Consider the following 19,659-nt stretch of genomic DNA (forward strand, 5'->3'; position numbering starts at 1 on the left):
GTCGTCCACTCTCATTATTGCCTCATGGCTCTTGTACATATTCTACATTACCCGTCTCTCCCTATAGGTTAACCATATTTTGCTCAGAATTTCGGACATCTTGCACCATTTTGCATTGTCGAACGCTTTTTCCAGGTCGACAAACTCTATGAAAATGTCTTGATTTTCCTTTAGCCTTGTTTCCGTTATAAACACCAACGCCAGAACTGCCTCTTTGGTGCCTCTACCTCTCCTAAACCCAAGCTGATCTTCATCTAACACATGCTCAATTTTCTTTCCCATCCATCTGTGTATTATTCTTGTCAACACCTTGGGTGTATGAGCTGACTGCGCAATAATTCTTGGATTTGTCAGCTGTTTCAGTCTTCGGAATTATGTGGATGATATTTTTTCGAAAGTGATGTCGCCAGACTCATATAGTCTGCACACCAACGTAAATAATTGTTTGGTTGCCACTTTCCTCAATGAGTTTAGAAATTCTGATGGAATGTTATCTATCACCTCTGTCTTGCTTTATTTGAAGTCCTCCAAAGCTCTCTTAAATTCTAATTCTGGTACTGGATCCCCTGTTTCGTGTAAATCGACTCCTGTTTTTTCTTCTATCACATCACAGAGTTCTTCCCCCTCATAGAGGATTTCAGTGTATTCTTTCCACCTATCTGATCTCTCCTCTCCATTCAACTCTTTCTTTTCTTTCTTTCTTTTTCGTGTCCGGAAACTACAATTTGTTTGCCCAATATTGGGCAATGTCCAATGCTTCTTCTTTAGCCAGCCATAGATCGTCGAGGGTGCATCTGTGCGGGCAGGCTGGGCATTGTAGGAGATGTTCCATGTCCTGTCGAGTGCCGCAGTCGCATTTGTCGTCATTTTCGTCCAACAAGCCCCATTTGATCAGATTAGATTTCACAGGAGCCACCCCAGTTCTGATGCGGTTAAGCATTCTCCAGGTTTTCCAATCACCAGAAACGCCGCTTGGTGGGTCCTCTCTTAGTGGATAGTAGATGGGGGGCTCATCTAAGGCGCAACTTAGGAAACGGCGTCTGGATTTGAGTCTGCTGGGGCCACACTCTAGGCCAAATACTGAATGACGAGCATCAAAGGTTTGTTTTAGCTTCTCGGTGTGTTCATGGGCTTTCCTACGTGAGTCAGGGTTTGTGAAGCCTGCGGCCCTGTAAAGATTTTCTATGGGGGTAGGTTTCATGCAGCCTGTCACTATCCTGCATGTTTCATTCAGGCTAATATCTACCTTTTTTGGGTGGGCGGATCTGCACCATACCGGGCAGGCATATTCGGCAGTTGAGAAGCACAAAGCTTGGGCTGAAGTTCTGACCACGGTAGGTTTGGCACCCCATTTGCTGTTGGACAGCTTTCTTATTAGGGAATTTCGTGCTTCTACTTTTTTGCGTGTTTTTTTGCAATGATATTTGTATGTCAATGTTCTGTCCAGCACGACGCCAAGGTAGGTGGGAGTATCTGTGTGTTCTAGTAATGTCCCATCCCAGGTAACATTGAGCCTGTACTTTGCCTGCCTCGAGTTCAGATGGAATGCACTCACTTGAGTTTTGGAGGGGTTGGGTTTTAGAGAATTCTTTTTGTAGTAGGTTGACATTATAGAAAGGGAGGTTTCTAATTTCTCCTCGATGGCTTCAAACCTGTTGCCTTGAACTGTTATTGCCAGGTCGTCTGCATATACAAAAGTTTTGGTTTTGTCTGGAGTTGGTTGGTCATTTGTATATATGTTGAATAGGATTGGCGCCAACACGCTCCCTTGGGCGAGCCCATTTTTCTGATTCCGCCATCGACTTTTTTTCCCCTCAAGCATTACGAAGAACTGTCTATTTTGGAGCAGGGATTCGATTATCTTGACTAGGTGGTAGTCTTTCAGGGTCTCGTAGATTTTATGCAGTAGTGTCCGGTGATCTACTGTGTCATAGGCGGAACTTAGGTCGACTAGTGCCATCCCGGTGATTAGTTTATTCTCAAACCCATCCTCGATATGTTCTGTCAATGCTAGAATTTGACTGGTACAGGACTTTCCAGGTCTAAAGCCTGCTTGGTGTGGAATTAGCTTCGTGTCAACGATCTTCTCTATTCTGTTGAGGATCAATCTTTCATAGAGCTTAAACAGATGGCAGAGAAGGGTTATGGGTCGATAGCTCTTCGGAGACTCTGGGTCCTTCCCAGGTTTAAGGAGAGCCACCACTTTTGACTTCCTCCACAGTTTCGGGATTTGAAAGGTTTCACGGCACACGTTAAAAAGTCAAAGTATCCAGTCCCTGGCGCCAAGGCCGAAGTTTTTAATCTGTTCCACGCAAATATCATCAAACCCAGCGGCTTTCCCAATCTTCATGGTATTTATGCCATTGTTTAACTCTCTCATGCTAAATGGTTTCTGGAAGTTGGTGTTTTCCGTTGTCAGTAGGCGTATGATTTTAGTTTTCTGACGTTTGGAGTTGAACTTGCCGTTTAGAAGGAGTTGGTTGGCCACCTGGTTTGGAGTTACGTTGGCCGGGGCCTTGCTTAGCCTTGGGTCACCATCCAGTTTCTTAATCAGGTTCCAGGCTATTTTGCTACTTCGGCACATATCCATTCTTTCTAGGGTTGCTATCCACTTCTTCTCGCGTGCCTCGCTGAGGGCTGACATTAAAGCTGTGCCACAGGTGATGGTTTCGTCGCTGAATGGGTCTTCCGCGAACAATACTTGATACTTCTCCAGGATGTCCTTTGAGGCATTTGAGAGCCCTGGGATATAGTGTTGTCTGCAACCCCTAGGAATATATTGTCTAGATACCTTTCGCAGAGTCTCAACAAAGGTAAGGTAATTATTTGGTGTTGGGGTCAGACTGGCTAATTCCTCATCCAGCGCTTGGGAATATTCTGACCACCTAGCCTTTTTAAAGTTGAATCTCCTACGGAAAGGTATTTTGGTTGATTGTTGAGTAGACTTGGATTCCAATAGGTCGATGTTGCGTCTTTGGGATTGCATCATATACTCTTTTGCAGCAGGTGTCGTAGATGTTCCGGCTGACGAAGCAAATATCGGGATTGTAACCTCGCTTCCAAATTTTGCTGTTGAAGGAGCAGGGGAGCTTAGGGTCGTGGAGAAGTGAGAGGTTATTTGCCTCAGCCCATTGTTCTAGCAGCTGACCATTGGCGTCTGTCTCATCGTAGCCCCAGGTGGTGCTGTGGCTGTTAAAGTCGCCCACAACGAAGTGTGTCCTTTGGTTGTCGAAGTTTTCTGGCGTTGAAGTGTGTAAGTTCTGGCCGGGGGGTTTATATACGGAGCATATTGTAAATGATCCACTCTCTATCGCTAACGCTTCAATGTTGTTGGTGGTTGTCTTACTCGTGGAAGAGAGCAGCATCTCGGGTCTGGTAAATATTGCGCTCCCATACCTTCTGTGAGGTGCTTCTACTGCCAAGCGCATTCCTTTGATATTGGGTCTGTTTGCTGTTTCATCTCTATGCGTTTCCTGCAGACACAGTACGTCCCACTTTTCTGATCGGCATAGTTGCGATATTACATCCTCCTTATTCTTGGTGATTCCCTCGACGTTCAGGCTGACGATCGTCAGGGTTGGCCCTGAAGAGGACCTGTTTTTGTTTTTGGCTTTTGATTGCATTGGTTTCCGGTGGTGGAAGGTATGGCCGTTGACCCATTGGGCAACGTTTCCAGGGAGCGCCGGCATTTTACTTTCTTCTATGTAGCATGTAAGTAAAATGCACACGTGGAGGCACTTTCCTTGCTCCATTCAACAATGGAATGCCCGTTGCGCTCCTAATGTTACCACCCTTGCTTTTAATTTAACTGAAGAATTTTGGACTTTCCTATGTGTTGTATCAGTCCTTCTGATAATCATATCTTCTTCGATTTCTTCACATTGTTCATACAGCCATTTCGTCTTACTTTCCCTGCACTTCCTACTTATTTCGTTCGTCCGTAACTTGTATTTCTGTATTCCTGAATTTTCTTGAACATTTTTGTACTCCCATCTTTCATCGATCAACTGAAGTAATTCTTCTATTACCATGGTTTCTTCGCAGTTACCTTCTTTGTAACTATGTTTTTCTGTGATTGCACTTTTTAGAGATGTCTATTCCCCTTCAATTATACTGCCTACTGTATCTATAGCCTTAGAGAACTCCAAGCGGATCTTGTCATTCCTTAGTACTTCCGTATCCCTCTTCTTTGCGTACTGATTCTTCCTAATTAATCCCTTAAACTTCAAGCTACTATTCATCACTACTACATTGTGATTTCAGTCTATATCTGCTCCTGGGTGCATTTTACTATCCAGTATCCGATTTCGGAATCTCTGTTGACCATAATGTAATCTAACTGAAATCTTCCCGTATCACCCGGCCTTTTCCAAGTATACCTCCTCCTATCGTGAATCTTGAACAGAGTATTCGCAATTACTAGATGAAATTTGTTACAGAAATCAATCAGTCTTTCTCCCCCCTCATTCCTTGTCCCTTCCCCTAGAAGTTCGTTCGAGTCCCCCATAAGTATGAGATTTTCATCTGCCTTTATGTACTATATCACCATTTCAGTATCGTCCTTTATCTCTTCATCTACAGCTTGCGATGTAGGCGTGTTTACCAGAACTATCGTTGTCGATGTAGGTTAGCCGTCGATTTTGATAATAATAACCCTATCACTGAACTGCTCACAGTAACAGTCTATGCCCTAGCCTCCTATTCATAACGAACCCTATTCTCTTTAGGCCATTTTCTGTTGCTGTTGATATTACCCTATACTCATCTGACCGGAAAGCCTTCTTTCCATTTCACTTCACTGGCCCCTATTATATCTAGATTGAATCTTTGCATTCCCCTTTTCAAATTTTCTGCGTTCTCTACCACGTTCAGGCTTCTGACATTCCACGCTCCGACTGGAAGAATGTTATCCTTTCGTTGGTTATTCAGCCTTTTTCTGACGGTCACCTCCCACTTGGCAGTCCCCTTCAGGAGATCCGAGGAAATGGGGCTCTATTTCGGAATCTTTTGCCAATGGACAGATCATCAAGACATTTTTTTCAATTACAGGCCACATGTCCTGTGGACACACTTTATGTGTCTTTATTGCAGTGGTTTGCATTGCCTTCCTCATGCCGTTGATCATTCTTCCGACTTTTTGGGCAGTTTCCTGTCCCATGGACAAGAAAGTGCCCCACCTCTGTTCGCTTCCCAGTTTTCTTTGACAAGGCCGTTGGTAGAATGAGGATGGCTTCTCTTACCGGAACTCGTCGTCCGTCAGTGCTGGTTATTGATCAAAATTTAATCGGCGATAGGTTTCGAACCCGGGACCGAAAACGTTTTGAATACTAATCTGAGATACTACCCCTACATTATGCATGTCGTACAATGATATAATTTTGCTGGTACATTGAGTGGTGTACGTGAATTCTGTTGCAACCTGTGTAGCGAAAACGTTTGATTGTAAAGAAATGATAAATTAAAAACAGTATTCTTATGAAGCATTATTACTGCTAGTATTGCATGTACAGTGAAAATGTAATAAGCGATAAACGTTTATTTTCATCAATTTGTGGGATTATCAGCGAGAAAAGTTTCGCAAGGGTTTGAATTTATCTGCAAAGTTCGTTGCACGTGAGCTACACTGATTTTCCACCCACACCCCTCTGATACATAGGTAGGTCTTACCCCACAGCAATTTTTTCCAGTCAGTAAGTGATATGTCTATCTAATTTGGTTGACATCGGGCCAGTGGTGTAGGAGTGTAGGAAGTATGTAACATACATAGATACATACATAAATGTGTACACTGATTTTAAAATACATATGGATACTGATTTACACAGTTTAACAGTGGAAATTTAACACCGGCGCAACTGTTCTCGTGAATATTTCTGATATGGATTTATAGGCCTGTGCCATCAGAAAGTATTTCTTGGTCTGAAGAGCCTTTTTGTGGGCAGTTTTACCGTTAGTGAAACATGAAAATCAATTATGCTTGAATGAAGAGTAACCCATTTCTTCCTATTGTCATTTTACATCACCATTCAGATGATGATTGGTCATAATAACTCAGTTAGCTCCCTGGTTCAAATGGTTCAAATGGCTCTGAGCAGTATGGGACTTAACTTCTGAGGTCATCAGTCCCATAGAACATAGAACTACTTAAATCTAACTAACCTAAGGACATCACACACTTCCATGCCCAAGGCAGGATTCGAACCTGCGACCGTAGCGGTCACTCGGTTCCAGACTGTAGCGCCTAGAATCGCTCGGCCACACCGGCCGGCCGTTAGCTCCCTATCGTGGGATGGAATCGTTTGGTAAAATTACTTTCGTCGGCAATATTCTCATTTAAACGAGGATGCGACGAGTGATAACTGACAGCCCAGTGTATGACAATATTTGGTTTCAACAATAAAGTAAATGCTATTTTGTCGAAAGTCGACATGTTAAGAAACGTGGCTGTTGTACTTAAGATTTATAATTTATATAAAAAACAGCTACCAGCCACATGTATGGTTTAAAAAGGTTTTTAAACCATACATGTGGCTGGAAGCTGTTTTTTATATAAATTATAAACCTTAATAAAGTAAATATTGTCGTATTTGACATTGCAGTATAGATGTATAGAAAGTTTGAGGTAAAATGATAAACACAATGTAACTTGTACCAAAGGCCTACTGATTTTTCTTGGAAACGGTTAGTAAGGGCTAAAGCTTGTAAAGTAGTGAGGATAGCGAGTGCTTCATTCCTCGTCCGGCCTGACTGTTTCAGCAAACGAGGGGTCAGTGGGACATCATGTTCCTCATCTCTGCCGGCGTGGGCCTGGTCACGTTCCTGCTGTACTTGGTGCTGGCCACCGACAAGGAGCAACCCTGGAACAGGCCTGAAGAAGAAGGTCTGTACCGACGTGCACGGATTTGTACTTCTCATTTCCAAAAATACGCACCATTCTACTTTCTCTGCAGTACTCTTCCAAAGGTGGTGATAAAAGCTTAAATCATCAGTGTTCACAAGAACTTTCAGAATCCAAACTGCAGCTGATCCAACGCAGAGAACGTTGTTTTTATGTCACTACCGACACCCCATAGAAAAGAAACTCCTCATGGCACAACTTACGCTAAGAATTTACTAGAAGGGTTCTCTTTTATCAGTGATGTGTTGTAAGCACCAGTAGTATCTCCTACAGAATTGTAGAGCTTTATCCTATCGGGAACTGCATTGATAGAGACAATGTGGTTTGTTTTCGTATGTTTTTGATGAACGGTTTTAATTCGAGTCTGCGTTGTCTGGTTCACATCTCTTATTTGTATGGCTGTTGTCATCCACATGTATCTCTACTTATTTATGCGCAGTTTATTTAAGATATACGTTCCTCCTTCGGTTACTATTCTTTTCACTAGTCTCTGGCCCTTACAAAATATTGCGCAGTAGCGAAACATAGGTCAGGCGTTCAGTACGAGCTGCGCTCAATAATGAATCAGCTTTGTCAGATTTAATTGCAGTGCAGCTACTTGTAATGGGATTCCCGCTCTGAAAACAAAAATAGTGGCAAAAATTCAGTTTCCTGGACTCGTAATTCTGTTGTCTCTTTTGATAAGCTTGTTTTCAAATGAGCTTCCTCCCGTCGCTTGTTCTATCTGCATGACCGTGTAGTTCGCTCTCTAATCTCTTTAGCATTAACTCCCCTCCATTAAGTCTGTATATCCCATTTTGATAACAGTGCTGCTGACATTTGTTTAATTCGTTGCTCGTGTATTAATTAGTGCTATTCTCCGTATCCATGCTCCTGTTTCACACAGAATACTGCTCATATAGCATTATTTCAAGAGTATGTTATTTAACGTATCTCGCGGAAGATGCCATTGGACTTGTTTTTTGTTATTATACCACTGATTCAATAATAATGCAAGACACCACTTCCCATAAGACAAGAATCTATTGTAACTCACAACCAAACATCACACCTGCGGCTTACTCATCATCACATAAACTGTGCCTTCTGTCTGATGAACAGCTTTCCCAATTATTATCTTCAAGTGATTTGCTCTGTTTCATTTGACTTTAGGAGAACGAAGGCAATTCAAAAGAATACATTTTTACTTCCTCTTGCTTGTCTACTTCAGCATTCAGGTGTTCTTAGGAAATATTTAATAATTTCTTGGATTAAAATTAAGCAGTAAGGTCGTGCTGTCACAATAATGCTTAATTAAGTGCATGATTGTGTTGATTCATTGTATATGGGCCTTATTGTGTACCATTCTTGAGTGTTCTGAAATATGTTTTAGCGTTTATAGTTCGAGGCACTTGTTCGCTGCAAGTAAACAAGAACATTCGTGAAAGGAAAGACCACCCTATATTTCGCCAAGGTGAAGTAAGTAAATATATTTCTTCGGGCTTACGGACCAAATCTGTTATGTAGCACAGATATTTATTATTTCTCCTCCTCTTGCTCCTAATTTGAGCAATTTCGATGGTGACACATTTTCATCTCATCTATCAAACTTCCCTTTGGTCTTCATCTAAATTGTACATACGATCATTTATCAACAAGCTTCACCTCTAGCTAACCATCTCTGTGTTACATTTCCTTTCAGTTTGTAAGACCGTGTTGACACTATCTTCATTTATGTGTAGTATTTCTAAGACAACAAAACATGCGAAGCACCAGAATGGGACGGAAATCAGTAGACGCGATGTATATGTAAAGACAAACAGGTTCAGAAAAATTGGATGATTTATTCAAGAGCAAGTCAATAACGCGGTGATCCACCTCTGCCCCTTATTTTTTTTTCTTTTTTTCTTTCTTTCTTTTTTTTTTTTTTTTTTTTTTTTTTTCGTCATCAGTCTACTAACTGGTTTGATGCGGCCCGCCACGAATTCCTTTCCTGTGCTAACCTCTTCATCTCAGAGTAGCACTTGCAACCTACGTCCTCAATTATTTGCTTGACGTATTCCAATCTCTGTCTTCCTCTACAGTTTTTGCCCTCTACAGCTCCCTCTAGTACCATGGAGGTCATTCCCTCATGTCTTAGCAGATGTCCTATCATCCTGTCCCTTCTCCTTATCAGTGTTTTCCACATATTCCTTTCCCCTCCGATTCTGCGTAGAACCTCCTCATTCCTTACCTTATCAGCCCACCTAATTTTCAACATTCGTCTATAGCACCACATCTCAAATGCTTCGATTCTCTTGTGTTCCGATTTTCCCACAGTCCATGTTTCACTACCATACAATGCTGTACTCCAGACGTACATCCTCAGAAATTTCTTCCTCAAATTAAGGCCGGTATTTGATATTAGTAGACTTCTCTTGGCCAGAAATGCCTTTTTTGCCATAGCGAGTCTGCTTTTGATGTCCTCCTTGCTCCGTCCGTAATTGGTTATTTTACTGCCTAGGTAGCAGAATTCTTTAACTTCATTGACTTTGTGACCATCAATCCTGATGTTAAGTTTCTCGCTGTTCTCATTTTTACTACTTCTCATTACCTTCGTCTTTCTCCGATTTACTATCAAACCATACTGTGCACTCATTAGACTGTTCATTCGGTTCAGCAGATCATTTAATTCTTCTTCACTTTCACTCAGGATAGCAATGTCATCAGCGAATCGTATCATTGATATCCTTTCACCTTGTATTTTAATTTCACTCCTGAACCTTTCTTTTATTTCCATAATTGCTTCCTCGATGTACAGATTGAAGAGTAGGGGCGAAAGGCTACAGCCTTGTCTTACACCCTTCTTAATACGAGCACTTCGTTCTTGATCGTCCACTCTTATTATTCCCTCTTGGTTGTTGTACATATTGTATATGACCCGTCTCTCCCTATAGCTTACCCCTACTTTCTTCAGAATCTCGAACAGCTTGCATCATTTTATATTGTAGAACGCTTTTTCCAGGTCGACAAATCCTATGAAAGTGTCTTGATTTTTCTTTAGCCTTGCTTCCATTATTAGCCGTAACGTCAGAATTGCCCCTCTCGTCGCTTTACTTTTCCTAAGGCCAAACTGATCGTCACCTAGCGCATTCTCAATTTTCTTTTTCATTCTTCTGTATATTATTCTTGTAAGCAGCTTCGATGCATGAGCTGTTAAGCTGAATGTGCGACAATTCTCGCACTTGTCAGCTCTTGCCGTCTTCGGAATTGTGTGGATGATGCTTTTCCGAAAGTCAGATGGTATATCGCCAGACTCATATATTCTACATACCAACGTGAATAGTCGTTTTGTTGCCACTTCCCCCAATTATTTTTGAAATTCTGATGGAATGTTATTATCCCTTCTGCCTTATTTGACCATAAGTCCTCCAAAGCTCTTTTAAATTCCGATTCTAATACTGGATCCCCTATCTCTTCTAAATCTCCTGTTTCTTCTTCTATCATATCAGACAAATCTTCACCATCATAGAGGCTTTCAATGTATTCTTTCCACCTATCTGCTCTTTCCTCTGCATTTGATAGTGGAATTCCCGTTGCACTCTTAATGTTACCACCGTTGCTTTTAATGTCACCAAAGGTTGTTTTGACTTTCCTGTATGCTGAGTCTGTCCTTCCGACAATCATATCTTTTTCGATGTCTTCACATTTTTCCTGCAGCCATTTCGTCTTAGCTTCCCTGCACGTCCTATTTATTTCATTCCTCAGCGACTTGTATTTCTGTATTCCTGATTTTCCCGGAACATGTTTGTACTTCCTCCTTTCATCAATCAACTGAAGTATTTCTTCTGTTACCCATGGTTTCTTCGCAGCTACCTTCTTTGTACCTAAGTTTTCCTTCCCAACTTCTGTGATGGCCCTTTTTGGAGATGTCCATTCCTCTTCAACTGTACTGCCTACTGCGCTATTCCTTATTGCTGTATCTATAGCGTTAGAGAACTTCAAACGTATCTCGTCATTCCTTAGTACTTCCGTATCCCACATGTTTGCGTATTGATTCTTCCTGACTAATGTCTTGAACTTCAGCCTACTATTCATCACTACTATATTGTGATCTGAGTCTATATCTGCTCCTGGGTACGCGTTACAATCCAGTGTCTGATTTCGGAATCTCTGTCTGACCATGATGTAATCTAACTGAAATCTTCCCGTATCTCCCGGCTTTTTCCAAGTATACCTCCTCCACTTGTGATTCGTGAACAGGGTATTCGCTATTACTAGCTGAAACTTGTTACAGAACTCAATTAGTCTTTCTCCTCTTTCATTCCTTGTCCCAAGCCCATATTCTCCTGTAACCTTTTCTTCTACTCCTTCCCCTACAACTGCATTCCAGTCGCCCATGACTATTAGATTTTCGTCCCCCTTTACATACTGCATTACCCTTTCAATATCCTCATACACTTTCGCTATCTGTTCATCTTCAGCTTGCGACGTCGGCATGTATACCTGAACTATCGTTGTCGGTGTTGGTCTGCTGTCGATTCTGATTAGAATAACCCGGTCACTGAACTGTTCACAGTAACACACCCTCTGCCCTACCTTCCTATTCATAACGAATCCTACACCTGTTATACCATTTTCTGTTGCTATTGATATTACCCGATACTCATCTGACCAGAAATCCTTGTCATCCTTCCACTTCACTTCACTGACCCCTACTATATCTAGATTGAGACTTTGCATTTCCCTTTTCAGATTTTCTAGTTTCCCTACCACGTTCAAGCTTCTGACATTCCACGCCCCGACTCGTAGAACGTTATCCTTTCGTTGATTATTCAATCTTTTTCTCATGGTAACCTCCCCCTTGGCAGTTCCCTTATACAAGCAGTTATTTAGTTTGTCATTGATTGATAGAGTGGCTGGGTGTCCACCTGAGGGATATCGTCCCAATTTCTGTCCAACTGGTGCATTAGAATGTCAAAATTCCGAGCTGGTTGGAGGGTCCTGCCCACAATTTTCTAATCGTTTTCAACGGGGGAGAGATCTGGCGACCTTATTGGAGAAGGCAGGGTTTTGCAAGGACGAAGAGAAGCTGTAGAAACTCTCGCCGTTTGTGGGCCGGCATTATCTTGCTTCGCTGGTTTTCGGAGACAATTCGAAGCGGGACTCATCTCTGAAGACAATTCTGCTCCAGTCAATGAGATTCCAGACCGACGACGCCCCGGCGGTGGGATATCAACCAGAGTGTCGCCCCCCATAATGCTCGACAATCAGGAGCAATGGTCTGCTGTACCATTTCTTTTCATAACAGGACCCTTCTGGTTGTCATCCGCGGCACAGTGGTACGTCGACGATGTTCTGCGCCATCCTGAACTTACATTTCAGCAAGATAATGCTCGCGCGCACACCGCGAGTGTTTCTATTGCTCAACTTCGTGTTTGCCAAACGCTACTACGACCAGAAAGGCCACCGGATCTCTCATCAGTTGTGAACGTTTGGAGCATTATGGACAAGTTACAACGATGTAACGCACCAACTGGACAGAATTTGGCACGCTATCCCTCAGGAGCACATACAAAACTCTATCGATCAATGGAAAACCGAATAACTGTTTGTATAAGGGCCAGAGGTAAAGCAATGAGTTATTGCCATTTCCTGTTTGTGAAGCTCGCTTATATAAATCATCTATTTCTTTCTAAATTGTAATAATTTGATTGTCTGTAGAAGTATATCACATCTACCAATTTCGGTCCCATTAGGATAATTCCTTCGTAGTGCGTCGGTTTCCTTCTTAGAGCGTATTTTCATTTCTTCTTCAGTTTTTATGCTTTTTTTCCCTTGATGCTTTTTATTCCATCTGTAGCCATTTAGGATATCCTTTCTACATTACTATATTAGTGAAAACTGCAGCACTGTGACGTTAATTCCTCATATGACTTATAATGACACGTTCAGAGGAATAAAAAAATACCGTACGTACTAAATCAGTATCGGTTGAAACACCGTATAACCGGGTAACTGCAAGCCTTCGAATATGACTATAAAGCTTTCACTGAAGGAAAGCCATGAACGTGTGACCGAAAGGCGAAATCGCAGGCATGTTAGTCGGCTAACGTGTCAAGAGATGGATGCGTAAATGGGGAGGTATATGCACTGCAGCTAAGTAGTCTTGCACGTTAGTTGCAACATTTGGACGGGAATTCTCCTCATAGAACGCATATAGAATAATGTACTTCAAGAAAGGAACTATCTCGAGCTCTAAAACTTTCAGATGCAGCAGTCTGTCCACATTTCAACGCTACAACACTACTACTCAGAACAGTTTGGATCACATTATTACTATTATTATCATTATTATTATTACCGTATGCATCAATTACAGTAATACACATTCAGCTAAACAAAGAAATATGTATAAAATGTATATGTGAAATTATATACAGTACACAAGTTTTAAAACGGCGCGGACTACACTCGAATGTTGATGGACTCGATCCAGCGACGTGCCTCGTGGGATGCTAGATGGAGCTTCTCAATGCCACCAGGGAAGCATCTGATTGGACATTCATTCACAATGTGGCCTATTGTTTGGGTGTCAACACAGTCATACACACTGTCACTTGAAAAGCCCCACTTGTGCATGTTGTATTTGCACCTACCCTCTTCAGTCCGATATCTGTGTAACTGCACCCACACCTCCCTTCGTTGGTGGAAGCCTGGAACTGGAACTGTTGGATTGTCGGGTTCTTGTAGGTTGCCACTCACGTTTTCACTCTGCGTCCTGGTCGAATCCTGTGGATAGCATTTGGACTCCCATTTCACATTATGGTCTTCTAGATTTGGGGCGTTTCCTGGGCAGTGATAGCAAGTCGTCATGAACAGGGATCGAGTTGTTTTCAGAAACTTACTGACAGAGGTTGTAAAGAGCAGCTTTTCACATGATATCACACTAACGACAACGTCACTATACGTTTGTCCAGTACTAGCTGGAGTAGATGCACTATACTTCCACTGCATTTCACATCCCTTAACTGCTTCTGTAGCTCATCTCATCAGAAAAGAGGGTATGTTCCCAGTCAGTAGAGCACTAATGATCGTTTTAATTCAATGGTGTGTTTGCTTTGACATCATGTGTATCATGTAGATGAGTCCAGAATGTGATGGAAGACATTTGTGGCAGTGCCCCATCACTGTACCTGCGATGAAAGTCTGCCACTTGCGGGTTTGTCATCCTGTGCTGTCATATTTGGTGCTGCAATGTCTGGTTATGATTATTCATCTGCTAGATTGCTTACAAAACACACAACTCAATCTAGAATACCATTCGCATAGGACCCATTACAGATTGGAGAAATAGGGGATATTGGACGTAAACAAAGAAGAGTGACAGAAATGCTCACAGGTTTGTTTGACATTCAGCATAAAGGAAAAGCTGAAAAGCCAAAACTGACAGATGCTTAAAGGTAGACGTCAACTGTACGGCAAGAACGGCAAAGTTCCAAGAACTAGTATTAATCCTGTGGGGCAGTTGTCCACTGAAATGAACAGCTCTTGATGTTGCTTCTTTGACGTTTTTAATCCTCCTGAGGCTGTAAATCCGCACAGTCCATTCCAGTGAATACCTACGGTCGCAGGTTCGATTCCTGCCTCGGGCATGGATGTGTGTGATGTCCTTAGGTTAGTTAGGTTTAAGTAGTTCTAAGTTCTGGGGGACTGATGACCTTAGAAGTTAAGTCCCATAGTGCTCAGAGCCATTTGAACCAGTGGATACTCTTTACTGTGCTGTGCCTTGCGTGCCTCATGGCTGTTTAAGAACGCCAAAGAAGTGATATTAGCAGCCGTCCACTGCAGAGGACAAGTGCACCAGACGGTTCAGCGAGGAACCTAGGAATATACCACAGTTACATATCGGTGCTGTAAAGTGTACAAAGCGAAGATTACACCTATTACAGCACCCACAGAATCATTTCAGTGTCCATTCTTCTCCCGCTCCATTCATGAATGGAACGAAAAGAAACCCAAAATACGTGGTGCAGTCGGAAGTACCGTCAGCTATGTACTTCACACTGGTTTGAAGATTATAAATGTAGATGTAGATGTGACTGTAGATGTAAACGTAGAATTAGATGTAGGTGACCTATTTAGTGCAACCACTCCTGTTATCCAATTTGGCCCCGTAAGTGCTGCAGCTACACGAAACAATAAAATAGATTCGGTCCCGTTCAAAATCTGAGACATGATAGTAGCTTGGTCTTCGCCAAAAGGACGCATAGTGATATTTATCCCTGCAGCTAAGAATAAGGAGCATACAGTTCTTACAGAACACTATATGAGAAGGATATTTACAAAGAGCTCATGCATGTCATATTGTAGGATAGTTCGTGTCACTTGAATATCAGACACTGCTCCGACTTCATTTTCTTCTCCTTCCATTTCTCGTCATGATGTGCCATTTATCACGAACAATAGCTTCGTTTTGAGGTTATGTGAACTTCCTTTTACTCCGTATAAGATGTCTTCATACTGGATCTTGTACACTGAAGACACACATGGGTCATACTGCTAGGGAAGCTGTTCACATGTTACGGTATGTGTACTGTCATATGGCTCATGAATGCGTGGTTGATTGGTATCCGACAAGCATGGTCACAGTTTTGTTAGAAGATTGTGAAACCAAGTCACAACTTTTCTACATCTTACATCGAATGTACGATCGTCATGAGAGCATCATAACTGCAGGGCGTTTCCAGCGATCGTCATCGACTAATAAAGGTTGAATGACTTAATTTACTTCATTAGTAAGAGCCAACACGTAAACAGGGCATGGCCTGCGCCTTACACAAATACAGCCACGGAGTCGAAAGCGAGGGCACCGAACCACATCGAACCGATTCATACGTTTCCATTTTTAGTGGTCTGTTAAGCAATATCATGTCTTCAACTGACGAATCGGCGCTACTGCTGCGGAAGTTACTGAATCTTACCGCTATTCAGCTCCGAATCGCCACAAAGTTTACTCTACGTCTTCTCTATCAGTAAAGCTTCTCTTTTAACTACTTTCGGTAAATGAGTCCGAAGCAACAAAAAATAATAAATGTAAGGAATTTAGCTACTTGTGTAATAACACCGGAAATCACGGACTATGACCATTACTATGAAGCAAAAGATTTCTTTCGGGCAATCAAAAGACTCAAAAAGTGAGTGTTAAATGAAAAGAACTATTATGGAAAGAAGGAGTAGCATATTGACTGAAAAGACGAAATATTAGATATTAGAAAATTATTTTAGTGTTCCCCTAAGTAACGAAGATCCAATCGAATCATGAGAGATAGTGAAAGTGAGGAGATTAATGACTTACCACACTATTGAAGAACTGAAGAGTAATTACAATATGAAGATCAACGAGGGACCTACATATCGAGAAACACTGAAATGAAAGAAAATTGGCTGCACCTCGTGATACTGTGCCTAACGCAAAACATCATCAGTTGCACGAAGAAAATGACTAAATGAATTCGGATTTGGCCAGTTCACAAAAATGGCCAATCGAAAGACTGTAGCAACTCTCGAGCTACACTCCTCAAAATACAAAATGTTTTTTATTTGTTGTAAAGATTTGTAAAAGCTATGGAACACACCTTGCCTGACCACAAAAAGACTTCCGTCAAGAGCGCTGAACTGTGCATAACACATTTATTGTGGGTACTTTCGTAAAATTGTGAAACGGATCCTTTTATCTCTGTTTATTGACTTTAAAAAGACGCAAGAACACAACCATCGCGACTGTCTACATAATATCATCGTTGTTAGCTATAACTGGACAGACGAACAACCTAACAAAAATAAGCACACAAGAATCGCTATCAGCATTACTTTGTGATGAAGAGGTGTCTGTGGAGTTCTAAATGGAATGTTGGGTCACGTAGTGTGATAAATTATTCTCACTTCTACTTGATAAACTTGTGGAATGCTATCTGAACTCAGTTATAGCAGATCAATGGCATAAAATAGAACGGACATCGTATGTGCCGTACGCAGATTTTCTGGTGATAAGCAAAGAGAAATAGAAAATTAGAAGCATGACAGAAGGTATTATGTAGCACGCCGACCTTCCAATAATCACCTGAAGTCTGATGGAAGTGTAAAAGATGTGACTGTACTTCGTGGAGGCACATGCCTTCCATTTCTGACAAATACTGAATTGTGAGAAAAAACATTAGTGTGCTGCTACATTCGGAGTACCTCTGTGTAGCGAAAATTATCGATGATGATAGAAAATCGTAGATTACAAGAGGGCTCTGGAATACGTTGTTATGCATGGATAACAAAAACAAAATTTTGAAATAGTGAGATCCCAATGGTGCCGGATGCCTTGCCATAATAAAGTGTATTTAAATATGTACCATAGACCGAAGAGGACGTCTTTCAAAGTACGACGGGTTCTTATTTAACAGGAACAACTGAAGGACTAAATGAAGCAATTCCAGATTTATAGGCCTTGTAGAAACAAAACTGGAGTTTTTCAATTAACTGCAATTCTCTTCATTTCCTTTTAAAAATTCAACCAGTTATGACAAAATTCAGCTTCATTGTATTTCGAATGAAACAAAAAGTTTACTGCTGATTGTCTTTCATTCACGCGCAATATTGGTGCTGCAACAGGTGCGTCTTTTTGGATGTTCTGTGATGCTGTAGATGTACGTCTAAATAGATACGCTAGCAAAGCTTTTCTAAGCTCTCACATTTGCAGTAGCCAGCGTAGCTGAAATAATCAGTGAGATATTTCTGGAATTTTTAGACAAACTAGGAACTAGGAATGTAGTCTCTTTGATATTATGAATGAAATGTCTTAACTGTGCCATACTGTTCATTGTTTCTTTGCTTACAATCAAGATTGGTGCGGATCGATGGAGATGATAAGGTAATGAGCTTAGTTTTGACCCAGTTGACTTATAGATTCCGATTAGCACCTGTAGCAGATCACTTACCGCTTTGTGAAGCTAGACCCTGGATACCTTTCACCGTTGTCTCCTATCTCAGAAAATATGGATGTAAGAAGTAATATACAACGTTTCCTACGACAGCGAATGTAGAACGCATCCTACCACATACATGCACAACCTATGTTCCTTGTTTACTAGAAAATTCAATTCTCTATTATCATTTTATCCCACCAGTTAAATTTTGGACTTATCACTCGTAGAGGAGGGAAATGTCGTTGGAACTGAGGAACTGCTAAAGTAATTTCAACCAAAATTTGTACATATATGATTCACTAAATGATAAAATAAATTTTGTGGGAGCACTGTACCCTAGCATCCTTATGACTGGATGCGGAGAGGGTGAAGTTTGATGAACGTATTACTAAGTGGGAAAGCTTTCCATGGAAATATGACATCCAGAACTCAAGAGGGGTGGAAGTGAGATGATACGTAAAACATAGATTAACTCTCAAACGCCGAGAGCAATTAATCTGACTTACTACTTGAAAAAAGAAGATACCATATGAGTAAGATCACGTAGAAGTTTCAAGGGGGTATACAGAAATAAAGCTAAGGTCGAATTCATGGGTTTCGGAGTCAAAAAGATGATTCCTTACAGTCCCAGTGACATTTAAGTGCAAGTTCAGTCGAACAGAATGAAAGGCCATGGGTGGGTTCCAAATCGCCTTGCTTTTACTACAGACAAACTCATGTTGGGCATGAACTGATAATTCAGTCAAGATATTATACAATCTTCATTCTGGAAGGGAAAGAAAAACTGCTGTTTAAATCAAGTTTTTTCCTTGAATTAATATTTTTTTATACTGACCTTATTGTCTTGTTACACATATAAATAAAGTTACTTTGATTTTTCTCTATAAATAGATTTAGTTCCTTTTGCTGTCTAAAAGCACTCAGAGACAAACAAATAATCATGTAATGTCATGTAATCAGCTAATATTTTTTAATATGAATAACCACTTCAGCTAAAAAATTATAAAAATTTGGAGAATGCATCATATAAATTTTTCAGTATAATTTCTATAATTGAAGCAGTCATTTATTCTAGTTATTAACATGTGTGCCCGACAATGTAAAAAATGATTTTGTTCATTCTTACTGCTTTCATGTATTATTTTCACTCATCAAGAGTACGCTGTATTTTATAATGTAGTATTGTAGAAAAAAATGCCAAAAGTTGTTAAATTACTAATATATAATATTCAGTCACAGCCTGAGAGGGAACTATAAAATTAAAATTTATAAATGTATTACATCATCCAATGTGTAATTTATATGGAGCTAAAACTTTTTGCTTTTATATATCAAGTACTCCATAGTATAGGACAAAATAATAATTTCGTATTTATTTTATTTGTAGTGTGTCAGATTCCAGAGACTCCGGAATCCTATAAGAAATTCGTCGAGGGTCATATCAACAATGCGTTTGAGAAGGAACAGTCAGTGCACATTTGAAATGCAGCTGTAAGCTGTGTTGGACGTTACGCTTAAATTAAGTCTCATATTTATTTAACTTTTGTAACGATTATTTGTTACCTGTTGTCTTGTAAATATTATGTAAATAGTTGTTGTGTAAAGATTGCAATGTTTTACAGATTAAATATATTGTGTTACATGAAAAAAATACGTTTCTGTGACATATACGATCACAGTTTAGTTATGCAGGTGCCCCCAAAAACGAGAAACTCTTCAACTGAACGCACAGGAAGAAATACTAGTCCCACCTGCTGCTGTTCACGAGATGCAATTGGAATACGTGAGTGTCAAGCGTACTATCCAGAACTTTTATACGTAGTCACC

General features: G+C 40.9%; 1 protein-coding gene across 1 annotated transcript in view; it reads left to right on the forward strand.

The window, feature by feature from the left end:
• The window catches only part of LOC124789895 (putative inorganic phosphate cotransporter), a 159,500-nt gene extending 140,149 nt beyond the window's left edge, over positions 1-19,351 (forward strand). Inside the window, exons 9-11 of the mRNA XM_047257415.1 lie at positions 6,757-6,880; positions 17,750-17,777; positions 19,220-19,351. Of these exons, the coding sequence (XP_047113371.1) occupies positions 6,757-6,880; positions 17,750-17,777; positions 19,220-19,253 (186 nt within the window). The 3' untranslated portion in view covers positions 19,254-19,351. The remainder of the gene's footprint in view (positions 1-6,756; positions 6,881-17,749; positions 17,778-19,219) is intronic.
• Positions 19,352-19,659: the final 308 nt, after the last annotated feature.

Source organism: Schistocerca piceifrons, chromosome 3, assembly GCF_021461385.2.
Source record: "Schistocerca piceifrons isolate TAMUIC-IGC-003096 chromosome 3, iqSchPice1.1, whole genome shotgun sequence".
Classification (NCBI taxonomy): Eukaryota; Metazoa; Arthropoda; class Insecta; order Orthoptera; family Acrididae; genus Schistocerca; species Schistocerca piceifrons.